Genomic DNA, 27,677 nt, shown 5'->3' with positions numbered 1-27,677 from the left:
AACTAAGCCCATGTACCACAACTACTGAGCCTGCGCTCTAGAGACCGCAAGCCACAACTACTGAGCCCGGGTGCCACAACTACTGAAGCCCGCGCGGCTAGAGCCCGTGCTCTGCAGCAAGAGAACACCGAGCGTGCGCACTGCAACGAAGAGTAGCCCCCGCTCGCTGCAACTAGAGAAAGCCCATGCGTAGCAATGAAGACCCAACGCAAACAAATAAATAAATTTATTAAATAAATAAATAAAGTTGGGGGGTGGGGGGGACGGAGTTTGAGGCAGACGCCAGAGCCTGTTCGCTGAACTGAACCAAATCACGGGGTGTCTGTCCAGAAAGCCGGCGCTGTTTCCTCAGGAAACGGAGCTAGGACTCCCGTTCTTCTCGCTAAAAAAAAAAAACAACCCTCAGGATGGAGGACGGTTTTTGGATTTCAGTGGTCTGAAAGACGTTAGCAGCTCCTGAGGTATACATACCCTCCACTTCTCTCTTTTTACCCCAGCTCGGACCTCAGAAAAACCCCTCCCACTTCCACAGCGGATCTCCTCAGAGTTACACACGGAGAACAAGCCAGCCCCTGTCATTGGCTAGCTTCCCTGTCCGTCTCTCGGCTACGATTCCGAGTGGTGCCTTTTGAATGTCCTCTAGTCCCGCTTCCCTTGCCTAATTGGTTCATTCGAACGGGCCCCCGGCCAGCTCAGTCATTCATTGGTGAATATGAAAGGACAGCTCTGATTGGCTTTTCTGATCGGTGCCAGTGAGAGCGCCTCAGGGATTGGCTTACCTGGTTTGGGCGGGCTAGCGGAACGCTCAAACCGGAGTGGAAGCGCTCTCTTAACCGACGAACGTCTGTGGAGAAGAGGTTTGCTCCGTGATTGTCTCAATTTGCTCCGGCTTAGTCGCTTGCAGGGTTCTCGAGCCGTCCTTCACGACCGTCACCATGGAGATGTCGCCACTGCAGGTACGACTCGCGGAAGGGTCGCGTCGCGGGGCCTCAACGCGGTCCGGCATCCCTTCGGCTGCCTGTGAGAGAGGGAGGCGCCTGGGCAGTGGTCCGGCAGAGGCTGACTGGGAGCCGGTGTTCCGCGTCGATCCGGGTCCCCTGGGCTCGGCGTGATCGCGAAGAGGCTGAAACCCCTTTCTCGTGCTAATAGTGAAGTATTATCGGCTAACCTGGCTTCTAGGGTGTGCAGTTGTGTTTTTACTGTGCCTAGGAATTCACTTAGTCCTGGAGTAGATCGGTGGGATCATGGTCCGCGTGGGGCTTTAAGCGGCACAGACAGATGCTCTCCTCTTCTACCTGGGGCTGAAAATGGGATTGAACGCCCCTGACCTTGGAAGGGGCCGAGCCAGGCACAGGGTTCCCACCGTGCTGCCGGCAGCCCCGGGGTGCTCAAAATACATCCCTCCAGTGTTCAAAACGTTAACGTGCCCAAAGGATGGGACCCATAGCCTCGCAAACTGCTGCTGCTGCTGAATGAGAATCTATTATTTGCCTGGGACCTAGTAGGCACTCCGTAAATATGTGTGGAGTCGGTGAAAGAAGGGGGTGTATGCTATTGATGGCGTGTAACACGTAAAAATATTTCCATGTCGGACACTCTTGGCAAAATAATATGTCAATTTAAACGGACGCCTGGGAACCTGGCTGCAGTAACTTAAACTGCCATGTTTGTACAAAACGATGTCAGCTCCACTGATAACTACTAAAAGGCTGTGATTTGTTATAGTGTGTGTAAGCAGATCACTGTGATAGGTGTTTTGCTTATGGTTTCTGATACACCCGTGACTCAAAATACCTTCTCTTCAATTTTTAAAAATTTGTCAGCCTGTAAGTGACAATATGCAAGTCAACAAAACAAAGAAGAATGAAGATGCTAAGAAAAGACTGTCTATTGAAAGAATCTATCAAAAGAAAACACAACTGGAACATATTCTGCTCCGCCCAGACACCTACATTGGCTCTGTGGAATCAGTGACCCAGGTAAAACCAAGCTAATTAAATGCAGTTACCAAGTAGTTAAAATGTGTACTTTTCCAGGTTAATTTTCTGTACTTCATTTACTTGGAGTGTCACTGGAACTGACCTAATCTATCATGTATATTATCCTGCTAATCCAGAAGACTTTACAGTAATCATGATGGTAACATAGAATAAATATATGGTCAAAGTAACCATATTTCTTTGCCTTATTTCCAGCAAATGTGGGTTTACGATGAAGATATTGGCATTAACTGTAGGGAAGTCACTTTTGTTCCTGGTTTGTACAAAATCTTTGATGAGATTCTAGGTGAGTGTACTCTTTTTTTTTTTTAAACATCTTTATTAGAATATAATTGCTTAACAATGTTGTGTTAGTTTCTGCTGTATAACAAAGTGAATCAGCTATGTGCAGGTGAGTATATTCTTTAATACAAAGGTCCACTGGTCAGATCCTTTCTAAGAAGTATCATTCCTAGCAAACCTTCTGTAGCCAGAAATCCTATCTTTTCAAACAACAGTTGGCAAAGGTGAGGCAGTCTCCTGGAATCTAGGAAGTTGACTTCTTTCCTAGAAACAGGCCCATGAATAAAAATTGCTAAATGAACCTCATTAATGTTATTCCTGTACTGCTTGCGATTTTTTTCTTTTTATGTCTTAGAGTTAAAGGATGTTTTTTAAAATACTTTAACTTTTTACCAATGTGTATTTTATCTTCTTTCAGTCAATGCTGCAGACAACAAACAAAGGGACCCAAAAATGTCTTGTATTAGAGTCACGGTTGACCCGTAAGTCTCTTGCTTAGTCTTTTGTTTTTTATAGCTCATTGTTACTGTTAGTTGCATTTACTTTGATTTATGGTAAAGTTGGCTTTTTTTTATTTTTTTTTAGGAGTTTATTAATTAATTAATTTTTGCTGTGCTCGGTCTTCGTTTCTGTGCGAGGGCTTTCTCTAGTTGTGGCAAGCGGGGGCCACTCTTCATCGCGGTGCACGGGCCTCTCACTGTCACGGCCTCTCTTGTTGCGGAGCACAGGCTCCAGACACGCAGGCTCAGTAGTTGTGGCTCACGGGCCTAGTTGCTCCACGGCATGTGGGATCTTCCCAGACCAGGGCTCGAACCCGTGTCCCCTGCATTAGCAGGCAGATTCTCAACCACCGCGCCACCAGGGAAGCCCCCTGGCTTTTTTTTAAATGGGAGTTTGCAAAAGTGCAGAAAGGTAGAAGGCTAAAATGAACAATCTATGATACCTACAATCTAGATCCAACAGTTATCAACACTTTGCCATATTTGCTCCATCTATATTTTTTCTGAATCATTTCAAAATAAATTACAGACATTATGACACTTCATCCCTAAATATTTTAGTAAGCATCTCCACTAACTGCTCTAAGTATTCTGGAGTCTATAGGCGTAACTTTTTCTCATGATGCTATTCAAATAGTAAACCAGCAGGTGGTGATAGAGAATAATTTGATCTAACATTTCTGCTTATAAATGTCCCCCTTTGTGGGTACTCAGGGTGTTGCTTCCCCTTGTTATTAGCCTGATGAGTTATAACATAAACTATACTTTAGACTCTTTTTGGGAAACGTGTTAATGATGTACTCAAATGCTCCTAAGGACTCGATATCATAGTCTTTTAAAAATGTTAAGCTAGATTTAGTTAGTCTTTTTTGTAGATAATACTCAGTACTATTTGTAATAAGAACCATAGTTTGTTTCCGGTTATAACTAAAATATATTATCTTCTGAGAATTAAAATAACTAAGAGATAAGTAAGTCCAAATAAATTTTTAGCATTTTATTAGCGAGCAGGGAAGTTTACAATTAATAATGTCCTTTCATATTTGTTTTGCAATGTACTTTGTTGGGTGGGAAAGCTAAGGGTGCTGGGACAGTACAGATGATCCCCTTAAAAGTGATATAATAATATTGTTTCCAAATTTTGTCCTTTTCTTTCCATTGGGCATAAATCATTTCCCTTTGTTTATCCTAACATTTTAAAATTTCCTATTTTTTCAATATTATCAGTGTCTGCTCAGGTGTTGGAAAAGGACTGATTTTTTTTTTTTCTCTGGGCTCCTATTTCAGGAGTGTTAGGAACTAAGCATGCCGACGCTCAAAAGGTATATATGAAAAAGCATCATAAAGAAATTGAGACTTGTGAACTCATGTATTTTAGAGATAATAATATTTAAATATTAAAAAATATTAAGCACTACTTTAATATCTGTTTTATAAAAAATTTTTTCACTCTTCTTTTCTTAGGGAGAATAATTTAATTAGTATATGGAATAATGGAAAAGGTATTCCTGTTGTTGAACACAAAGTTGAGAAGATGTATGTCCCAGCTCTCATCTTTGGACAGCTCCTAACTTCTAGTAACTATGATGATGAAGAAAAGAAAGTAACGGGTAGAGTATTGAGGAAAATAAAAAACATATTTGTTGCTGAAAAAAAAACATCTTTTAAATGACTGTCTGTGGCATAAAGGTTAAAAGCATGGAAATAAATCTCTGTAATTGAATAACATTGCCAGTGATTAAGAAATAAAGCTGTTAATGAGATAAGAACAATTAAATAGTATTTTACATTTATTTGCCCAGGTGGTCGAAATGGCTATGGAGCCAAATTGTGTAACATATTCAGTACCAAATTTACTGTGGAAACAGCCAGTAGAGAATACAAGAAAATGTTCAAACAGGCAAGTAAATAGGTATCTTGTGCCTTGATTATAAATTGTACTATAGCAATTTATATTGGTATTAATGGTTTAACATAATTATAAGCTATTACATCATGGGAAATTATTCATAAACATATATTGGGGGGGTTGGGGGGTTTTTTGGTTTTTGTTTGTTTGGGAGGGTTTTTTAGGACTTGTAAATTTGTGTTATTTAGTTCTAGTTTGTGAGATTACTTGAATTTCTTCTCTCTCCTCTATTCTTTATTTCCATAGACATGGAGGGATAACATGGGGAGAGCTGGTGAGATGGAACTCAAGCCCTTTAGTGGAGAAGATTATACATGTATTACCTTCCACCCTGATTTGTCTAAGTTTAAAATGCAAAGCCTGGACAAAGATATTGTTGCACTGATGGTTAGAAGAGCATATGATATTGCTGGATCCACTAAAGATGTCAAGGTCTTTCTCAATGGAAATAAGCTTCCAGTAAGTACTTTCCTGGGTGTGGGCAATGAGGGACTATTGTGATCATTGTCAAAGGCAATGCTGATTTTTTTTTTTTCCATCCCATATATTTTTCTTAACCACTTCTCAAATATGTTCCTGTAAAGAAAACATTATGCTACATTTTTTTAAATCAGTTAGCTCATTTTAAGGTCACTAAAGTCTTTCTCAAAGAATCTCCTAAATAAATCCTTTTGTGTCTTTTAATGACCATCCTCTTATGCCCATCAGTGAACACCATTTCATTAGTTTTGAAAAATCTTTACAATCTACTTTTTAATTTACTTTAAATAAATTTTTCATACTATTATTTTTAATTCCTGTTTAGATAAAAGGATTCCGTAGCTATGTAGATATGTATCTGAAGGATAAGGTAGATGAAACTGGCAATCCACTGAAAATTATCCATGAACAAGTAAACCCCAGGTGGGAAGTGTGTTTAACAATGAGTGAAAAAGGCTTTCAGCAAATCAGCTTTGTCAACAGCATTGCTACTTCCAAGGTAATTTTATTTTTGAATTATTAATCATGATTTACCTTTACATATAAGAATTATTGTTTAAATTTATAAAATGAACTTGAATATTTGGCTACCTTGGCATAAAGGAAGCTAAATTAGATTTTTTTTTTATGTTTTATTATTATAATTTTGCGGGTAATGAATTTACAGTTTGGTATTTTTCCTCATTAGGGTGGCAGACATGTTGATTATGTAGCTGATCAGATTGTGACTAAACTTGTTGATGTGGTGAAGAAAAAGAACAAGGGTGGTGTTGCAGTAAAAGCACATCAGGTATGATACTTTAACACAGTGTTCTTTTTCTAAAGTCAAGAAATAAGAGAAAGGCTATAAATAAAGCAAGGCATGAGTAAGGTTTTAGTGATTTATTATCAACTTTTACTGCAGGTAAAAAATCACATGTGGATTTTTGTGAATGCCTTAATTGAAAACCCAACCTTCGACTCCCAGACAAAAGAGAACATGACTTTACAAGTCAAGAGCTTTGGATCAACGTGCCAGTTGAGTGAAAAATTCATCAAAGCTGTGAGTACTTAGAGGAAAATAAAAAATAGAAGCACCTTCCTTTATTTTCCATTGCCCTTCTCACCCCTTTATTTCTCAGCAGAAATAAAGCTTCCTCCCCACGTCTTCTCACTCTGAAAAGGAAATAAAAAAACAACTCTTACCTCTTACCAGGTCTTACCAAGCCCTTAATTACCATCTATACACCATCTATATTTACCCATTACATGTCACCAGTTTAGATCACTTCTGAATTTAACCCATCTAACTGCTTACCAAGCATTGAATGCCTAAAGTTGCTCTCAGTGGACACATCCAAAACTGAATTAGTTATCTCCGTACTAACTGATTGCCATACAAGGAACTCCCCCACCCCCAGAAAACAAAACTATTTCCTGTTTTAGTCAAAGGACCCAACTAACCACTAGGTTGCATAAATCTAAATCCAAATTCCTTAATTTGGCCTGCAAGACCCTGCCATTTCCAACCTCATCTCAGTACCACTTTTCCTACATTATCTAAGCTTCACTTCTACTGGCTTTAAATTACTCAAAAGCAGAGTACTCTTCCCCTCCTTAGAGCTTTTTCACATTTCAGGCAGAGGATTACTCTGCCTGAAATGCTTTACACTTGGCTATTTTAAGTCTTTTTTTTTTTTTTTTAATATTTATTTATGCATGCATGCATGCTGTGCCGGGTCTTAGTTGTGGCACGTGGGATCTTCATTGCAGTATGCGGGATCTTTAGTTGCAGCATGCGGAATCTTTAGTTGCAGCATGCGGACTTCTTAGGTGCGGCATGCAGACTCTAGATGCAGCATATATGCAGGATCTAGTTCCCTGACCAGGGATCGAACCCAAGGCCCCTGCATTGGGAGCACAGAGTCTTACCCAGTGGACCAAAGGGAAGTCCCCAACTACTTTAGGTCTTAAATGTCATTTCCTCAGGAAAGCTTTTACTTTCTACTTCTTTCCCTAAGTTTGTTCCCATATAACACTGGACATGCATTACTATATGTAACATGCTTTTCACTTATCTGTATCACCTGTCATACTTGTAATTTCTCATTTTATTTCTGTCTTCCTCGTAGTAAACTAAACTTGAGGACAAGGACCATGTCTAATTTGTTTTAACCAATAGATCTCCACATGCAGCTCAGTGCCTGGCACAATATAAGTATGTAGTCAGTAAATATTTATTGAATGAATGAACCCAAAGGAAGCAGCTCCCTCAGTAGTGGTAACCTGAGGCAGGAAGATGTGCCACCCTCTAACCAGACATTACTTTTCTACCTCTTTTCATCTTTGAATTCTTTTTATTTTTGTGTGAGCTCATTTGTACTCCAGATTTCTGACAGAACTCTTCTTCCCTAACATGAATCCTCTCATTTTCAGGCAATTGGCTGTGGTATTGTAGAAAGCATACTAAACTGGGTGAAATTTAAGGCCCAAGTCCAGTTAAACAAGAAGTGTTCAGCTGTAAAACATAACAGAATCAAAGGAATTCCCAAACTTGATGATGCCAACGATGCAGGTACACATTTAATAATGTTTCCAAACTTTAAATATCGTAGTTCAGTTATTTGTTTTATTCATTAACAGCATACTGTGGGTATTTTTCCCTTGACACTTAATACTCAATGGAATATTTGTACTTTGTTAAAAATCAACCAGTTCCCTGTTATTGAACACTTGGGTCGTTTCAATTTTTAGCTGTTAAAAGTAGTGTTGAGATGATTATTTTGGGGTATAAAACAAGAATGTTTATACAGTAATCTATTACCTAATGTAGAGGAGAAAAAAGTCTTCTCAACCTTCTTAGGTCCCTGGCTATCTCTGAAAATTAAACTGACAAAGACAGATTAACAGGAAAAAAGCATGTGAATTTATTTAATATGATTTTTTGTGACACCAGAAAATTGTAAGGAAATGCAGACCCAAAGAAATGGTTAAACCTAAGTGGTTTTATGCTAGCTTTGATGAAGAATGGAAAGTTGTGGAAAGATATGATAGGATAATGATTATGAGCTAAGTATAGTAAACTTGGGGAAACTTAGCAAGGCCTTTTCATTCAGATTCTTCTTGGTGACCCTCAATCTTGGATTAGAATATTCCTTTCCACCAGGTATAAAGAGGGCATCTCCTCGTGAGGGTCTTACGACATGCTTCAGGGACGAAGTTTAACGGGGAGGTCAGGAGATCTTTCTGCTTCTACCATTTTCTCAAAATTCCCTCAGCTTGAGATATTCAGTCTGCCAAGGTGCCATATTTTGGGGTAGCATGTCTTAAACCTCATCACCAACAAATATATTAAATGTAATATGATTATATGAATGTTTAGCAACAGTATAATTGTCATGAGAAATTAGTCTAAGAAACTTAAGACTTTATTAACTTACAAACTTAAGCTAAACTATGTATCTAATTACTTAGCTCCATTTGACTCCTCAGCCAACTTGTTATGAATTGTAAATTATTTGTGTTTTATCACATGTCTGAGTTAGTATATTTGAGGTTGAACTAAATGTGCTAATATTAATTTGTTTATTTTAGGAGGTCGAAACTCCACTGAGTGTACACTTATCCTGACAGAGGGAGACTCAGCTAAAACTTTGGCTGTTTCAGGCCTTGGTGTGGTTGGGAGAGACAAGTACGGGGTTTTCCCTCTTAGAGGAAAAATGCTTAATGTTCGAGAAGCTTCTCATAAACAGGTAGAATATACAAAAACTATCTTCAGAATCTAAATCTAATTTTATAATGCAGGACTTCATGCTTGTATTTCATTCCTTTATTGGGCATTTTGAAATACATCTTGGATATTTTTTTGTTATTTTAGGAAATTGGGTACACTGTAGCATATCTTAACAGATCTTTCTGCTTACGGACATATAGGCTAGTAACTCAAAATACTGGAGTTCAAGAAAACCCAAGCAACATATACTGTTGTAATTCTTTGTTCTTTTAAAGTTTATAAACAAAATAGTACTTTTTTGGCTATACATCCATTTCAGATAATGGAAAATGCTGAAATTAACAATATAATCAAGATTGTGGGTCTTCAGTACAAGAAAAACTATGAAGATGAAGATTCATTGAAGACTCTGCGTTATGGGAAGATAATGATTATGACAGATCAGGTCAGATTTGTTATCAAATATTTTAATTTTTTAAATTTTATTTATTTATTTATTTTTGGCTGTGTTGGGTCTTCATTGCTGTGCGCTGGCTTTCTCTAGTTGCAGCAAGCAGGGGCTACTCTTCGTTGCAGTGCACAGGCTTCTCATTGCGTTGGCTTCTCTTGTTGCGGAGCACGGGCTCTAGGCATGCGGGCTTCAGTAGTTGTGGCACACGGGCTCAGTAGTTGTGGTGCACGGGCTTAATTGCTCCGCGGCATGTGGGATCTTCCAGGACCAGGGTTCGAACCCGTGTCCCCTGCATTGGCAGGCGGATTCTTAACCACTGTACCACCAGGGAAGCCCGATAGCAAATATTTTAGATTGTTAACCTAAATTAAACACATCTTATTGTTGCATTGCTTTTCTGCCATGAAAGGAAATTACTTAACTGGAGCTTTGTTCATTATTTTTAATCCACATCTAATAAGATATATTATGTTTGTATTTTATGTATATTACATATATAAGTTAAGTGAGTCTGAATTTGAATAGCCTTTTTTTTAATCCCCATAGAAAATATTTTGAGAAATTACCAGTAAGTCAATCATAATCTTTTTAGTTTCTAAACAATTCTTTTGTGTTTTGGCTTTCCAAATATTTCTAGGACCAAGACGGTTCCCATATCAAAGGCTTGCTGATTAATTTTATCCATCATAACTGGCCCTCTCTTCTGCACCATCGTTTTCTGGAGGAATTTATCACTCCCATTGTAAAGGTATACTAATTTCTAAGATACCATAATGGATATTTTAAGGCCCTTCTCCTCAACCCTGGATACACATATAACCCCAGTGATGTATGATGGTATGCAGGGGACCCAGAAGTGTGGAAAGCCACAGCAATGTGTTTTTTACCTCAGGTGTCTAAAAACAAGCAAGAAGTGGCATTCTATAGCCTTCCTGAGTTTGAAGAATGGAAGAGTTCTACGCCAAATCATAAAAAATGGAAAGTCAAGTATTACAAAGGTTTGAAATGAAACTCACATAGAACTTCTCATTTTGTTATATACCATTGTACAATATTATATGGAGTAACTTGGTGTTCTTGGTTTTGTAGGTTTGGGCACCAGCACATCAAAAGAAGCTAAAGAGTACTTTGCAGATATGAAAAGACATCGTATCCCATTCAAATATTCAGGTCCTGAAGATGATGCTGCAATCAGCCTGGTGAGTTTGAGTGTATTTCATACATACCTTCTAGTTTTAGAAATCAGTGCTTCAACTATTCAATTGAAACATTTAAATTTTCATATAGTAAAATGTTTTATAAAATAGATTGTTTTTAGTAAGCATATCCCAAAGAAAGGAGCCAGATATTTTAGAAACTGAGTTTTTGTTGTTTATTTGTTAACTTTTTATAGAAGAAATATTTTGGAACCTATTCGTGCCAGTGACATCTTTTTCATCTTCTAATTTGTAGGCCTTTAGCAAAAAACAGATAGATGATCGAAAGGAATGGTTAACTCATTTCATGGAAGATAGAAGGCAACGAAAGTTACTTGGCCTTCCTGAGGTAAAAAAATGTTAAATGTATCTCACAAAATGTACTATTTATTACCTTTAGAGTTGACATTATAGCAAATTAAAGTTACTGAATAATAAGTACCTCAGTTAAAAAGTTAATGGATAACTATTTATAAATATCCTTACTCTTATTTAGACTGCTGCATAAATGTATTGGACCTGAAAGAAACTACAGTCAATGCACTTGTTTCCTGATTGTGCAGCAATTAAATTCATTTTGTCTTTAAAACATATAAAATCCTTCATAATTCTTCGCTTCTGAGGGAGTTAGCAATTATCATAGAAGTGATAATGCTAACATGTGTCTTTGTTTTATTTTTGTATTAAGCATTGTTAAGACCAGTGATATTTTTTATTTTAAACTAGATCATGTAATACTCTCCTTGGTTCCTCAGGATTACTTATACGGGCAAACTACCACATATCTGACATATAATGACTTCATAAATAAGGAACTTATCCTGTTCTCAAATTCTGATAATGAGAGGTCTATCCCATCTATGGTGGATGGTGAGTTCTATTTTTATCATAAGATGGGAATCAATGCCCCGAAATGGTTCATTTGAGGATATTAATATTTGCACTTCTTTCATTTTAAAGGTTTGAAGCCAGGTCAGAGAAAGGTTTTGTTTACATGTTTCAAACGGAATGACAAGCGAGAGGTGAAGGTTGCCCAGTTAGCTGGGTCAGTAGCTGAGATGTCCTCTTATCATCATGGTGAGGTAAATACATAATCTATAATGTTTCCAGAAAGCATTATAGCAGAAATACCTGCAAAGTCGTTCTCCAAACAGTTGATGAAAGTATAAGCTATACATCCATAGTAGAGAACAATGTGGTGAAATATATCAAACTATAAAATTGCTTATTTTTTGACCTAACAAATCTGTTTATAAAAATAATGTTCCTGTAAGGATACTATAATAGATCAAAAGATATGCAAGGATCTGTGTTCAAAGAGATTTAGTGATGTTTGCTATAACTTTGTTATGCCAAAATTTAGACATGGAAAGTGTCCATCAATTGGAAAATTATTATAAATTATGACACATCTATGAATGGAATCAGTGATATAACTTAAGTAAATCTATATGTACTAACATTGAAGAATGTCCATGTTCTATTGTCAGATGAGGGAAGAGAAAAAAGAGGCAGAATAATACTTGAAGGATATACTCCAAATCGTTAACTTTGGTTATCTCTGGGAATTGGAAAGGGCAACTTTCCAATTTTTCATATATGTCTAAATTGTTTGACTTTATATCAATACAAACATACACCTGTTCATTTTTTATTTTGTAATTGAAATTGCTTTTTTGCATTTATTATGTAAAACAGTTTTAAAGAATTAGATTGCCTATAAGTTTCTAGAACTTTAAAGGTAATGATTGTCTTGCTTGTTGCTTCAGTCAAAATATAGCAGGTACTCAATACGTGTTCACATAATAAACATTTGTTGAATGCTTAGCATGTACCAAGTATACAAAGATAAATCATACATGTTCTCTACCTTTAAGGTATAATCACAGTTTAACCAGAGGATTATATCACACACACACACACACACACACACACACACACACACACACACACACACCCGTATAGAATAGTGATACATGCTAGAATAGAAATGAGCAAAGTGTTTCACACAAAGGAGGAAGTATTTCATTCTGCTGAGGGTGAATAGAGGAGCTATACCTTCAAGGTTGAGTAGGACTTGATAGAAATTACTGGAAGGCAAGATCCCTGAACTTGGAGCCAGAATTCTTAGGTTTAGGGTACTACTCCTGCCATGTATTTATCTGGGAAAAGCCAATAAATATCTACACTTCATAAAACCTTACAGGATTATAGTGAAACACACTCATGATAACAAACACGTTATTATCGAGAGACTACAGATTAGATTAATGAATCTTTTCCCCCCACCCACAGATGTCACTAATGATGACCATTATCAATTTGGCTCAGAACTTTGTGGGTAGCAATAATCTGAACCTCTTGCAGCCCATTGGTCAGTTTGGTACCAGGCTGCATGGTGGCAAGGATTCTGCTAGTCCTCGATACATCTTCACAATGCTCAGGTGGGTATGCTTCCGATTTTTTTGTGAATTGCCATTTCCAATTTTGAAGTATTGTGAGATTTAGTTGACCAAAAATAGAAAAATCCAGTTAATCGGAAAATAGATTTTTGATGCAGATGCTTGGATTATTAATTGCTTAAAACTAGCTCTTTAAAGTTTAACTATGCTACTGTTTGCAATGAGTAGAAAGTCAAAATTCTATTTCAGTTTGATAGCTTAGCCTTTGTATCCCTTAGAAGTATTGTTTCCTTGCCAAACTATAAATGGTTTTACTCCCATTTCTTTTATTTTATTCTCTTTCTCCATATAGAGCTGTGGTTCTCAACCAGGGTAGATTTTACCCTTCAGGGGACATGTGGCAATGTCTGGAGACATTTTTGATTGTCATGACTAGGGAGCTATGCCACTGGCATCTAGTGAGCAGAGGCCAGGGATATTGCTAAACACTCTGTAATGCACAGGGCGGCACCCCCACGGCAAAGAACAAAGATGGCAGTAGTGCCAAGGTTGGGAAACCCTGTAGAGTTTGAGCCGGAGTAAAGAAGAACTTGATTCTTCTTAAATACCACAAGTTGAAATTTTACTTCCTTTACAAGTCTGTGGAAAGTACATTATGAGTGGTCAGTTTTCACCTGTCATCTTATTCAACTTTTCAACAGCATAGGGTACGGTAATCACTCCATCCTTGAAAGTCTTCTTTCATTATTTGTTCTCCAAGACACCAGACTGTTGGTTCTCCTCCCTATTAGTCTTCACTGGGTCATTCTCATCTTCCCAACCTCCAAATACTGGCCTGCCCTAGGGCTCCTTCATCAGACCTCTTTCCACTAACTATACTGCCTTCCCATCCATGGATGGTACCTCGTACATCCAGTCTCATAGCTCCAGCCCTACCCTCTAAATTTCATGTCCCCTCTCAACATTTACCACCTGGATGTCTAATAAGTATCTCAAACGTTAAATTCAAAACCATATCCTTAGTCCCTTTCTCAGTAAATGGAAAGCCATCCTTCTAATTCTCAGGCTCAAAATTTGGAGTTACCTTTGACTCCTTTTCTCCACACTTGCATCCCTGTGGGCCCCACATTGGAAAAATACTAAGCCACCCCATTCATTATATTCATACAGACTATTATAGTCTACCATTCTTCTTTCTTTTGACAGCCAATTGATTTTTTAAAATAGGTTACTGTGGTTCAGAACCTTCCAACTTCTTCATTCAGAGAAAAACTAAAGCCCTATTTTAGCAAACCAGACCCTATATGATATGTGCTCCCACTCCCCATGTCTTTTGATTCCATCTCCTACTATCTCTGCTTCAAACACACCTGGCCTCTTTGCCTATAGTCAAACATGCCTTCAGGGCCTCTGACTTACTGGTCCCTCTGCTTGCAGTACTCTTTCTCTCAGTTTCTTCTCTGCTCAAATGTTATCCTATCAGAAAGTGCTTACCATTCCTTAGCATCCCCTCAATCAATCTTAGCTACTTTATTTTTCTATTTAGCATTTACCGTACCGCCTGACAAAATGCCTGTACTAGAATATCTCCCTATACTGAGCTCCTTAAAGACTGAGGCTTTATATCTGCAGTGCCTGGCATGTAGAAAGTACTCACTAAATAATATTGGTAAATGAATATTAGTCAGCAAGTAAAGCCAAAGTAATTTTCATGTATATATCTGAGATAACATATGTTCTTTCCGTGAAAGTTCTGTCAAAGCCAATATTTTTCTAAAATAACATTCTTTGTTTTCTTTAGCCCTTTGGCTCGGTTGTTATTTCCACCAAAAGATGATCACACGTTAAAGTTTTTATATGATGACAACCAGCGCGTTGAGCCTGAATGGTACATTCCTATTATACCCACGGTGCTGATAAATGGCGCTGAAGGAATTGGTACTGGGTGGTCCTGCAAAATTCCCAACTTTGATGTTCGTGAAGTTGTGAATAACATCAGACGTTTGATGGATGGAGAAGAACCTTTGCCAATGGTAACTATTCTGTGGTACTAGGAACCTTATTAGTTTTCCTCTGGTTTCCATTCAGCAGTTGATATGGTTAAAGAAGACACAAATAGAAAATTTATTTCATGCTTAATGTTAGATTTATTGTTTAATGCTGTTGGAATTTGTTTTAGTATCACATTTAGAAAATATTCTTTTTTAAAATACTAATTTAGCTTCCAAGTTACAAGAACTTCAAGGGTACTATTGAAGAGCTGGCTCCAAATCAATATGTGATTAGTGGTGAAATGTCTATTCTTAATTCTACAACCATTGAAATCTCAGAGCTTCCCATCAGAACATGGACCCAGGTAAGTAATTATGGGTTTCTCTTTTGATTTTTGTGATAGGGGAAACACCTTTTATACTGATGTTTGTTGAATATTCAGGAGCCTATGTTTGAGAAACTTACAAAAGGATTCTTTCTTTCTTTAGACATATAAAGAACAGGTTCTAGAACCCATGTTGAATGGCACTGAGAAGACACCCCCTCTGATAACAGATTACAGGGAATACCACACAGACACCACTGTGAAGTTTGTTGTGAAGATGACTGAAGAAAAACTGGCAGAGGCAGAGAGAGTTGGACTACACAAAGTCTTCAAACTCCAAACTAGTCTCACATGCAACTCTATGGTATGTCTTGTTTCATGAGAAATATGTATGTTTCCATTTATATTAAAGATTAATATCAATTTTTAAAGGATATCTTAGGCTACTTTTACAGTTTCAAAGGATAAAGTCATTTCTCTAAAACGATTAAAGTTTAGCCAATTTATCTGTTGTTGACTCCAATCTTGTTTTTCTTTTCTAGGTGCTTTTTGACCACGTAGGCTGTTTAAAGAAATACGACACAGTGTTGGATATTCTAAGAGACTTCTTTGAACTCAGGCTTAAATATTATGGATTAAGAAAAGAATGGCTTCTAGGAATGCTTGGCGCTGAATCTGCTAAACTGAATAATCAGGCTCGCTTTATCTTAGAGAAAATAGATGGCAAAATAATCATTGGTATGTTTTTGGAACAATAACTTCCTGTACTAAAATTACTATCGTACCTCACTTCCTTTAAACATTTTTGGTGAGAGGGATGATGGAGAGGGCGGGCAAAATCCGTTTATTTCCACTGGTTACACGTACAAGTATTTCTTTCAAATACCTAAATTAGCATTTATAGTTTAAAAGAGATAGCTTTTCCTAGATTGAGCATCGTGAGAAATCAAGATTTAGTTAACATTTAGACAGGAAGAGAACAGAGAGCTAGAAGAGGTCCCAGTGTAAACTGATTGATAAAGAGCAGAGATAAGTCTGATAGAAAAACAAAAAAAGGAAGGAGGATTTTAAATGGCTTATATTATAAGTAAATGGTATACTCAAGACTGAAAGTTATGTCTAAGGGAATTTTTTTAAGACATTCTAGAAGCAACTAAATCAGAGTTTAAGTAACCAGGAAGAAAACAGTTTTGACTAAAGCTGGAGGGTTGAAAGAAATGGCTCAGCTCTGGCCAGAGTAAACTAGAAAAGCCAGGTAACTATGGGTTGTAGTAGCAAGTCCCAAAACATGACAACACAAGTTACCAGTGATCACAGGATCATTTTCTGATGGTACATGAAAATGTTTAACTTAGTAGTTACATGTTCATTTTCATGGATATTTTAAAATACAATAATGATGGCATATCAGTCCCCTAATTTCACAGATGATATTGCTTAAGACAAAGCTAAAATAAGTAATATTGGATATGACTCAAGGAAAAATAAAAAGTAAAGAGTATTTAGTTGACTGGAATTTAGGAAATACTAGTGACTATCCAGTCTTCTTGAGGAGTAAATATAGAGGGCCTAAAAGTGTGACCTATATCAAGTTAATTGATGAAAGGTTGTACTCAAAACCTCACTCTATTATAGCTAGTAACTCTCAGTGTCCCTCAAAGTCTAACAAATTGACTGCAGTAAACTTTGGGAGAGGGGTGCTATAGAAAAAAGGGAACAAATGCATAATAGGGGACTATAATCAAGAGAAATCAATGTCTGAATGGGTGGCACTAAAAACTTGCCCACTCAGGTGTTGAAATTAAAAGACCAGGGAGGAGACTCCCCTGGTTGCACAGTGGTTAAGAATCCTCCTGCCGGGCTTCCCTGGTGGCGCAGTGGTTGACAGTCCGCCTGCCGATGCAGGGGACACGGGTTCGTGCCCCGGTCCTGGTAGATCCCACATGCCACCGAGCGGCTGGGCCCGTGAGCCATGGCCGCTGAGCCTGCGCGTCCAGAGCCTGTGCTCCGCAACGGGAGAGGCTCCTCCTGCCAATGCAGGGGACATGGTTTCAAGCCCTGGTCCGGGAAGATCCCACATGCCACGGAGCAACTAAGCCCGTGTGCCACAACTACTGAGCCTGCGCTCTAGAGCTCGCAAGCCACAACTACTGAGCCTGCGTGCCACAACTACTGAAGCCCGCGTGCCTAGAGCCTGTGCTCCGCAACAAGAGAAGCCACCGCAATGAGAAGCCTGCGCACCGCAACGAAGAATAGCCCTGGCTCGCCACAACTAGAGAAAGCCCATGAGCAGCAGTGAAGACCCAACACAGCCAAAAATAAATAATAAATAAATAAATTTTAAAAATAAATAAATAGAAGACCAGGGAATATAATTGAGGTCAATATTTATCAGAAATAAAGGTTTTGGGATTCCCTGGTGGCGCGGAGGTTTGGAGTCCGCCTGCCGATGCAGGGGTTACGGGTTCGTGCCCCGGTCCGGGAGGGTCCCACGTGCCGCGGAGCGGCTGGGCCCGTGAGCCATGGCCGCTGAGCCTGCATGTCCGGAGCCTGTGCTCCGCAGCGGGGGAGGCCACAGCAGCGAGAGGCCCGCATACCGCAAAAAAAAAAAAAAAAAAGAAATAAAGGTTTTGATTGTCTTGTTATTCAAGTTATGGTTAAGTCACTACCTCATATATGATTTGACTGCCCCCTTGTGGTAATTTACATTTGTCAGTGGTTTAGGAGCAGACTTGACTATCCACCAGGATGTACAAATTTATGGAAGAAGACAGTTTAATCTCCAGTTTTAATCTTTTCACTTAATATGGTAAAACCTTATCCCTTTCCTAAAATATTGCTCAAAACTACTATCTCTGTTCACATTTGTTTAAACAGAAAACAAGCCTAAGAAAGAATTAATTAAAGTTCTGATTCAAAGAGGTTATGATTCGGATCCTGTGAAGGCTTGGAAAGAAGCCCAGCAAAAGGTAATTTCTTGGTTAGCATTTTCTGTATTATTAAAGACTACGTATAGTCTAATGTCTATGTTTCGCATTTCCTACTAAAGCTACATTTTAATTTCTCCTTTAGGTTCCAGATGAAGAAGAAAATGAAGAGAGTGACAATGAAAAGGAAACTGAAAAGAGTGACTCCGTAACAGATTCTGGACCAACCTTCAACTACCTTCTTGATATGCCTCTTTGGTATCTAACCAAGGAAAAGAAAGATGAACTGTGCAAACTAAGAAATGAAAAAGTGAGTTGTTGATGGATAGTACATGTTGCTTGGTTGTATTCCAATGGTGAAAGTAAATTGTGTGCTTTGGGAAAATGCTGTTTATGCACATAAATTAACTTAATTTTCTGACTGTCTTATGAAGGAGCAAGAGCTAGAAACATTAAAGAGAAAGAGTCCATCAGATTTGTGGAAAGAAGACTTGGCTGCTTTTATTGAAGAGCTGGAGGTATGTAGTTTATAATGCCTGTGTTAGAATTTTTATTAATGAAATAATGTATTCTAGCAATATACCTCTTTGTCAAGAAATTTCACAATTGGCAATAGAAAGAATATAGGAGGCATGGAGATACATTCCAAGATAACACATAAAATAACAGATTGTTAGAAACTAGTTAGAATAAAGTAAATGGTGCCAAGAAACATATTACCTAAAAGTTTTTGGACAAAGAGGGGAAAGGGCAGGAGTTGATTTTTCACCTATTGGGACTGAGAAGATACAGAGAATTCAAACGCGGAAGAAAACCAGCCCAGTCCCTCAAGTAAACCTGAAAGGACAAAAACAGTTTCCTTCGGGGCTAGCTAATCAGTAGTTCCAGGAGATCCTCTGTTACCAAAATTGCTAATGTGGTTTGTTCTCCAGTATTATCTTAACATAAGAAAAAGTATTTCATAAATTAAGATAAAAGGCCTAACATGTAGATTTATATTATTGTACTTCAGTTTGGATGTCCAGCTTGTAATCGGTTGATTGGATAAATGTACATTACTGGAATCACATCCTTTCTTATTTCTTAATTGAGTTTACAAAGTGTGCCTTAATGTTGGTGGTATACTTGATAGAACAGCTTATCACAAATTTATGTTAAGATGTAACAAATTGAAATCAGTTTAACCGTTGCCTTTTATTCTGTCCCTATAAAGTGGCATCGATGCTGTAATGTCTTTGTTAGCTTATAAACTTGCTTTCTTTTTTTTTTTCTTACATCTTTATTGGAGTATAATTGGTTTGCAATGATGTGTTAGTTTCTGCTTTATAACAAAGTGAATCAGTTATACATATGTTCCCATATCTCTTCCCTAAACTTGCTTTCTTATATCAACCTTTTGTAGGCTGTTGAAGCAAAGGAGAAACAAGATGAACAAATAGGACTTCCTGGGAAAGGTGGGAAAGCAAAGGGGAAAAAAACACAAAGGGCAGAAGTTTTGCCTTCTCCATGTGGAAAAAGAGTCATCCCCCAAGTGACCATAGAGATGAAAGCAGAGGCAGAAAAGAAAATTAAAAGAAAAATTAAGGTAATACTCTTGAAAGCATTATACATAAAACACTTTAAATATTTTCCCACTTAAAATTGAACTAATCATAAAACTTCTAATACCATACTCAGGAATTTATCAACTAATCATAACTTTCCTTTCTTATGAGCCTGATTTTTTTAATGTTTAAGTATCTTGAAAAAGTCATACCCATACCCTTCTTTATTCAGAGCTCTTAGCCAAAATACAAAGGAAAAAAAATCACTCTTTGACAGATATATATTTGTATATTTGACCTTATATTATTCCAAATAATAAACGGGCAGAACTTAACCATTTTTGTCTTGCTATCTTTTAGAATGAAAATACTGAAGGAAGCCCTCGAGAGGATGGAATGGAAATAGAAGGCCTAAAACAGAGATTAGAAAAGAAACAGAAAAGAGAACCAGGTATTAAAACATTTTAAGGAAAATTAGTTGAGACTAAATTATGTTTGTTACCTAGTACGTTCCATATAGATGTTCAAAAGTTCTTATTGAGGTACATGAAGAAGGGCTATATCTGAAGTATACTTGAACTTCCCTAACATTGTCCTTGGGATTTGATTTATTTTAGAAGAGATCATTTTGTAATGAAATACTTTGTTGGGATCTAAAGAAAGTGTTCAGTTTATTAGATTTCACTTTCTAGCCAGTTATGAGGTTTTAATATATGTAATATATTCATATGTAAAGCTTCTTGAGGACAGTCACCATATCTTAGTCATGTTGTTTTATCCCTAGAGTTCAACACTATGCCTGGGATATACTTAACACTCACTCAGTAAATTAAATAGAAGTAAAAATTCTGTTAACCATTTGATTATGCCTTTACTGAATATCTACTTTTTTCTGACTTCTTCATTGAGATATTCACATACCAAATTCACTCATTTAAAGTGTACCATTCAGTGGTTTTAGTATACTCAGTTTTAGAACAGTTTCTTGTCCTGGAAAGAAACACTGTACCCAATTACTGGTCACCCCCCCATTTTCTCCCAACTCCCCCTCCCTCTAGGCAACCACCAATTTACTTTCTGTGTCTAGATTGCCTATTCTGGACATTTCATATGAATGGAATCATATAATACGTTCTTCTGTGGCTGGCTTCTTCACTTAGCATGTTTTCAAGGATCATTCATGTAGTAACATGTATCAATACTTCATTCTATTTTGTTGCCAAATAGTTTTTCATTGTATGAATATACCACATTATATTTATTTGTTCACCAGCTGCTAGATATTTGAATTGTTTCCACTTTGGGGCTTTTATATTTCTTTGGCGAAATGTCTATTCAGATCCTTTGCCCATTTTTTAATTGGGTTATTTATCTTTTTATTGTTGAGTTAGTTGTAAGAGTTCTTTATATTCCAGATGCCAGACCTTTATCAGATATATGATTCTCAAATATTTTCTGCCAGCCTGTGGATTATCTTTTCATTTTCTTGATGGTGTCCTTTGAAGCACAAGTTTTTAATTTTGATGAAGTCTAATTTATCTTTTTTTTTTCTTTTGTTGCTCATGTTTTTGGTGTCATATCTAATCTTTTGCCAAATCCAAGGTCATTAAGATTTACCCCTAGGGTATTCCCTGGCAGTCTAGTGGTTAGGACTCCATGCTTTCATTGCTATGGGCCCGAGTTCAGTCCCTAGTTGGGGAACTAAGATCCCACAAGCTGTGCGGCATGGCGAAAAAGAAGAAAAGAAAAGATTTACCCCTTATTTTCTTCTAAGAGTTTTTAGTTTTAGCTCTTACATTTAGGTAATTTTGAATTAAGTTGTATATGGAATAAGGAAGGGGTCAACTTCATTCTTTTGCATGTGGATATCCAGTTGACCCAGCCCCATATATTGAAAAACCTTCTTCCCTGTTGAATTGTCTTCACCATTGCCAAAAATCTATTGACCATAAATATTAAGGTTTATTTATGGATTCTTAACTATTCCATTGATTGATGTATATGTCTATCCTTGAGTATCTACTTTTGATAGATAACGTTCAGTTCTGTGGGGAATACAAAGATGAATAAAACAAATGGAAACATCTTAGTATTAAAAAGAAGTAATAAAAGTATGTTGTGTGTGCTGTGTTGTGGAAAATTATATATTGGCCTTATAATACAGCACATATTTAACTTTAAACCTACCTAGCAATCGATTAGCATATAAAAGCAGTGAATCAGATAAGTATTTTGAACATTCACGTTTCCCATCACTATCTCAAATCTTGTGAGGACACAAGAAGTGGGGAAGCATGGCACTTACCCTCAAGAGGTTTATCAGGAAAGAAAGGTAAAGCAGTACATACTAGCCATTGTAGGGATAGAGAAAGGTGAGATCAGTGTGGGTACATGTAGATTGCAGAGGCTTTGTGAAAGAGGTAAAACTTGGTTTAGAGTCTTAAAGATTGGGTAAGATTTAGGTATCCTAGACTGGGAGAGGGCAAATGGACATATAATATGCATGGGACAATGAGAAGGCCCCTTAACAGAGTGGAAAATAGTAGAAAATAGTTAAACCAGATTATGGAGAGTTAGAAAACCAGGTTGTTGGAGGAGGGTGGATAAGATTAGATTCAACTAGGAGATATGAAATAGGTAGGTGTTTGAAGGAAGAATATGAAGAAAGGACTAAGTCAGATCAATAAGGAGTCTGTCCTTATCTTTGGGCCTAGATGAGGGAAATAAATAGCAAAGGATTGGTATGAGAGACATTTGAGGAAAAGAATTAACAAGACTTAGTGACTTTAAACCTCCTTAACTCAGCCATTAAATGCTCCTCGAGGTTCGGGCCCAGCCATTCTGTTCCCTTCGAGCCGTTCCCCTCGCCTTGACTTCAGCAGTAACCTTCTGTTGATCTTGCATCTGTTCTTGTGCCTTTCCCATCTCCACACTACAGTCTGAGAGAACTCTAAAATGCAAATCTGGTCATATTTGTTCCCTGTTTAAAACAAAATCCTTAACAAGACCAGCCACTCTCTTGGGACTTCCCCGGTGGTCCAGTAGTTAGACTCCGCCTTCCAATGCAGGCGGCGGCGCAGGTTCGATCCCCGGTCGGTCAGGGAACTAAGGTCCCACATGCCGCGGGGTGCAGCCAAAGATTTTTTAAAAAAGACCAGCCACTCTCCCTCTGACTTCTGTTCTCCAGCCATAATGGATTTCTTTCAGTTTCCTAAGTGCACTATGTTTTCTCACAGGGCTTTGTACATGTTATTTCCTAAACTGGAATGTTTTGTCATCCAGCTCCCTTCAGCTAGTTAACTTAAGCATCTCTTTCTTGGAAAACCCTCTTATTTATATACATATGCATACATACTACATGCCCTATGTAAACATATATACCATGTGGGATTAGATAACCAAACTATAAGCACCACAGAAAGGGGGACTATGTCCTTTACTGTTCACCATTCTATTCCCAGTACTAGCACAGAGTTCAATAAATATTTGAAGGATGGATGGATGATAGATGGAGAAAAGTGAGTCAAAGAATATGTAAACATGGTTAATTCCTATCTCCCTTCCAGGTACCAAGACAAAGAAACAAACTACATTGCCATTTAAACCAGTCAAGAAAGCCAAAAAGAGAAACCCCTGGTCTGATTCGGAATCAGATATAGGCAGTAACGAAAGTAATTTTGATGTCCCTCCCCGAGAAAAAGAGCCACGGAGAGCAGCAAGTAAGGAAGAGTGAAGATTTGAATGGGCAATCTATTTCAAGGCACATAATCCCAGAAATTGTTATATCTTAGAGCAGTAATTACATTTTTGAGAAACTAAAACATCTTTTAGAAGATTAAACTGAAGCTTATATCTTCAGGAAATGTTATATTAATCTGTGGATTAAATATTTCTCCTATTATCCTGATTCTTTGTATATGTATATTTTTAACAGCAAAAACCAAATTCACAATGGATTTGGATTCAGATGAAGATTTCTCAGATTTTGATGAAAACACTCAAGATGAAGATTGTGTCCCATCAGATGCTAGTCCACCTGGGACCACAACCTCCCCAAAGTAAGCATCCTCTCTAAGAGGGATTTTATCATGATTGTTTTTAATAGCTGATGATATATTCTTTGTTGTTTGACACATTTAGAATTGGTCATCAGGATTTTTTTATTATTATTATTCTAGACATACTAACAAAGAACTGAAGCCACAGAAAAGTGCCACATCAGGTATGTTAAGTAAAAATACTGAGATGTCTGCTTTACTGGAGCACTCAGGTCCACCCGGCTTCTAACCTGGCCTACATTATCCAAGTCCTGTCTTTGAAAATAAATGTGGGTTCTTGTTAGCATTACATTGATATTGTTCATTAGGTTTAGTTTTGCACATAAATAGGTTCTACATTTAAACTAAATGTACTAAAAGTAATCATTTGCTTGCCAGGTACTATGCTAGGTGCTAGAGATACAAAAACTTAACTGTTTGCTCATGAAGAACTCAGTAATTAGAACAGAGTTATAAAAGTGTGTTTGAAATATTCCAGGAAAGTCACAGACTTTGTGTTTAAATAGAAATTCAGAGCAGGGACAAAAGCAGTAAACAGATTTTCATGTATTGCTCATATGTATTATTTTCCTTTCCATTTGAAGTAACGGACCTTAACGCTGATGATGCCAAGGATAATGTACCACCTCCTCCAAGCTCTCCTGCTACTGATTTCCCAGCTGTAACTAAAACCATAAGCCCTGTTCCTAAAAAGAATGTGACAGTGAAGAAGACGGCAGCAAAAAGTGAGCCTCAGTCTTTGAGATGGGTTAATATTGGGATTAACTACTGGCTGCCACAAGTCAGCTTCAATTTTTATTCCCCAAATTTACTATAGATATTGAAATCAAGCCTTTACCAAATGAAAACAAATCTTTAGATCTTCATAATCAAAACTGCTAGTCAAAAGGTTTAAAAATAGCATGTTTCTCAAAATGCCAGGTGTTAGCTCATTTCTATGACAGGGATGGGAGTTAGAAACAGTTGCAAATGTTTAACATGAAGCATATACCTACAAAAAAATCATATGCTTAAGAATACTTTGATTCTCTAATGCATTTCATCTCTGTTAGGTTGTCTTTTCCTATGTTGAATATAAGCAGTCAACAGGTTGCTAAAGAAGGTTCACTGTGGGAACAATTCAGCTAAGAGTGCCCCTGACAAATTCCTGTGTTCACTTGCAGGTCAGTCTTCCACCTCTACTACAGGGGCCAAAAAAAGGGCTGCACCAAAAGGAACCAAAAAGGATCCAGACTTGGATTCTGATGTCTCTAAAAAGCCTAATCCCCCCAAAACCAAGAGTCACCGCAAAAGGAAGCCGTCCACTTCTGATGATTCTGACTCTAATTTTGAGAAAATGATTTCTAAAGCAGTCACAAGCAAGGTATTTATCCTAGTCAGTCCTTTTGCTGTAGGTATTTTGAAGCACATAACCAAGCTTTGCTCCTAATAATTTGGCACATTTTTAAGGAAATAAATTTAAATCCCATAGTCCGTTGGCCTTTTACTCTATGTAGTTTAGTTATAAAAAAGTTAAATATGCCACTAATTAGTCAATGAGAGAGTTGCCTTCGGTCTATTTCTTTCCTTCTTTCTATTTTTTTTAATTTATTTATTTATTTTTGGCTGCGTTGGGTCTTCATTGCTGCACGTGGGCTTTCTCTAGTTGCTGCGAGCAGGGTCTACTCTTCGTTGTAGTACGCGGGCTTCTCACTGTGGTTCTCTTTTGGAGCACGGGCTCTAGGCACACAGGCTTCAGTAATTGTGGCACGCGGGCTCTAGAGCGTAGGCTCAGTAGTTGCGGTGCACAGGCTTTGTTGCTCTGAGGCATGTGGGATCTTCCCGGACCAGGGCTCGAACCTGTGTCCCCTGCATTGGCAGGCGGATTCCCTGTGCCACCAGGGAAGTCCCAATTTCTCACTACTCATTAGAAGGTGGAAAACTCCTTGAGTTGTAGTCTGTTGATATATTTTTTGCATCAAAATTCTGCTGTCAGGTTGACATTGTACAAACTACTTGGGCTTTTCTCTTTTAGAAACCCAAGGAGGACAGCGATGACTTCCATCTGGACTTGGACTCAGCTGTGGCTTCTCGGGCAAAATCAGGACGGACAAAGAAACCTATAAAGTACCTCGAAGAATCAGATGAAGATGATCTGTTTTAAAATGTGAGGTGATTATTTTAAGTAATTGTCTTATTGAGCTCAAGACTGGTTTTAAATTTGTGAATCTCAGTTTCTTCCCCTCTGAACTTAGTTTGGGGAAGGTAGTTTTAATTCAGAACCATCAAAGTGAAGTAGAGCCCAAGTGTCCCTTATCTTTATATAACACTGTCTAAGTAGTGACCATCTCATGGGATTGTTTTTTTCTCTGCTTTGTATATGTATTGAGTCTGTTTTCTTTTGCCTTTTAAGTCTGATTTTAGGTTCTTCTGGGCTCTGGAGGCAGTTGTGTGGTCACTTCAGCATAATGTAGCTTGACCACTCATTAAGCTAAAATTGGAGCACTTTGACATAAAAGTTTCTACTCTGCCTACTTCCTGTAAATATGAGATACAGCATGATGAATTTCTCTGTTTTATCTTAGTTTCACAGATAATTTTCCGTCAGATAGAACTTTATGTAGTTCCAGTACCAAATACTTCTCGCTCAGCCTTTTATGTGCTGAATTTTTAAGCAGTGAAAAATTGTTCATATTCTTCATATCTTTTTGAAGAAGCTGAAGAAAAACACCATGGCTGTGTCTATATAACCTCAACACAGTCAACTGGATGAAGAAAATTAGACCCTAAGTTGAGATTATCTCAACTCTTGACTTGTCCCCTCTGGCTGCCTGTGAGTCTGAATCTCCCAGGGAACAAATTTCTAGGAGGCACTAGATTGCAGAAGAGTCGGGGACGGCATTCCCTCAAAGATCTTATATATTATATTGATGCCATACTCAGCAGCGAGCTGTTACATCCAGTTTGAGGAAATCTCCATAATTTTCAACTTGTAAACTTTTTAAGACCTTCCTGCATTCGTTATATGTGTGTGAGTTGAGTGGTGTTATCAATGTTTTTCGTAAATATTTACTATGTTTTTTCTATTTAGCTTAATTCCAACAATTTTGTGCTTCAATAAAATGTTGTAGATATTGCAACCCATAATTGTTGCCCATTTTTTCCCCCTGCACCACACTCTTTTCCTTAGTCTAAACTATATCCTACTTCACTATTCACCGTAAAATGGTTTTGAGAACTATTCTGATCATTTTCTGATGTGCCTGCTCCTGGCCATAGTGGTAGTTCTGAGAGAGAGGCACCATGACCTAACTGGGGCCAACCAGGCTTATTCCTGAGATTCTTTTTTTTTTTTTTTTTTTTTTTTTTTTAAACTATTGTTAACTTGCTCCATATCATTTTATTTATTTATTTGTTTGTTTGTTTGTTTATTTATGGCTGCATTGGGTCTTCATTGCTGCGCACGGGCTTTCTCTAGTTGTGGTGAGTGGGGGCTACTCTTTGTTGCGGTGCGCAGGCTTCTCATTGTCGTGGCTTCTCTTGTTGCAGAGCACAGGCTCTAGGTGCCTGGGCTTCAGTAGTTGTAGCTCGCGGGCTCTAGAGCGCAGGCTCAGTTGTTGTGGCACACGGGCTTAGTTGCTCTGCGGCATGTGGGATCTTCCTGGGCCAGGGCTTGAACCCGTGTCCCCTGCATTGGCAGGCGGATTTTTAACCACTGCGCCACCAGGGAAGCCCCATTCCTGAGATTCTTAAACGTGGGTGCTAAATTCACCTCTTCCACACTCAAAAGGCATTGGTCCTACATCAATAAATAACTTTAAATATAAGCTTATTTTTTTTAATGATTCCCTACTTTAACAATACTTTGATAAACTAGTCAACTGCTTGATGATATCAATAAGTTATATTGGGGCAACTGG

The 27,677-nt window shown here is 37.9% G+C and overlaps 1 protein-coding gene across 2 annotated transcripts; it reads left to right on the top strand.

Annotated features, from left to right (window-relative positions):
* Positions 1-802: 802 nt before the first annotated feature.
* TOP2A (DNA topoisomerase II alpha) lies at positions 803-26,904 on the top strand. 2 transcript variants are annotated; one of them, XM_032617108.1, is made up of 36 exons: positions 803-956; positions 1,824-1,979; positions 2,196-2,286; positions 2,701-2,764; positions 4,247-4,392; positions 4,585-4,682; positions 4,938-5,150; positions 5,497-5,670; positions 5,860-5,961; positions 6,076-6,213; positions 7,587-7,725; positions 8,745-8,902; positions 9,203-9,328; positions 9,972-10,082; positions 10,227-10,332; positions 10,424-10,533; positions 10,787-10,879; positions 11,286-11,400; positions 11,491-11,612; positions 12,826-12,974; positions 14,734-14,965; positions 15,154-15,288; positions 15,413-15,613; positions 15,792-15,987; positions 18,127-18,218; positions 18,322-18,486; positions 18,611-18,694; positions 19,579-19,761; positions 20,081-20,171; positions 23,287-23,439; positions 23,655-23,778; positions 23,899-23,942; positions 24,363-24,503; positions 24,942-25,141; positions 25,793-25,924; positions 26,343-26,900. In XM_032617108.1, the coding sequence occupies exons 1-35, from the start codon at positions 936-938 to the stop codon at positions 25,919-25,921; spliced, it is 4,602 nt and encodes a 1,533-aa protein (XP_032472999.1). In that variant the 5' UTR covers positions 803-935; the 3' UTR covers positions 25,922-25,924; positions 26,343-26,900. The 2 variants fall into 2 exon arrangements, with proteins under 2 accessions (XP_032472999.1, XP_032472998.1); XM_032617107.1 differs by having other exon boundaries at positions 25,793-26,904.
* The last annotated feature ends 773 nt before the right edge of the window (positions 26,905-27,677 follow it).

The sequence above is a fragment of the Phocoena sinus genome, chromosome 20, assembly GCF_008692025.1.
Source record: "Phocoena sinus isolate mPhoSin1 chromosome 20, mPhoSin1.pri, whole genome shotgun sequence".
Classification (NCBI taxonomy): domain Eukaryota; kingdom Metazoa; phylum Chordata; class Mammalia; order Artiodactyla; family Phocoenidae; genus Phocoena; species Phocoena sinus.
The sequence above is the reverse complement of the archived record's forward strand: the minus strand, read 5'-3'. Positions and strand labels throughout refer to the sequence as shown.

Coding starts and splice junctions, on each gene's coding strand:
- TOP2A (XM_032617107.1), top strand. CDS start 936: ATGGAGATGTCGCCACTGCAG. Junction 2,287..2,700: donor AATCTTTGATGAGATTCTAG/GTGAGTGTACTC, acceptor ATCTTCTTTCAG/TCAATGCTGCAGACAACAAA. Junction 8,903..9,202: donor GAGAAGCTTCTCATAAACAG/GTAGAATATACA, acceptor CATCCATTTCAG/ATAATGGAAAATGCTGAAAT.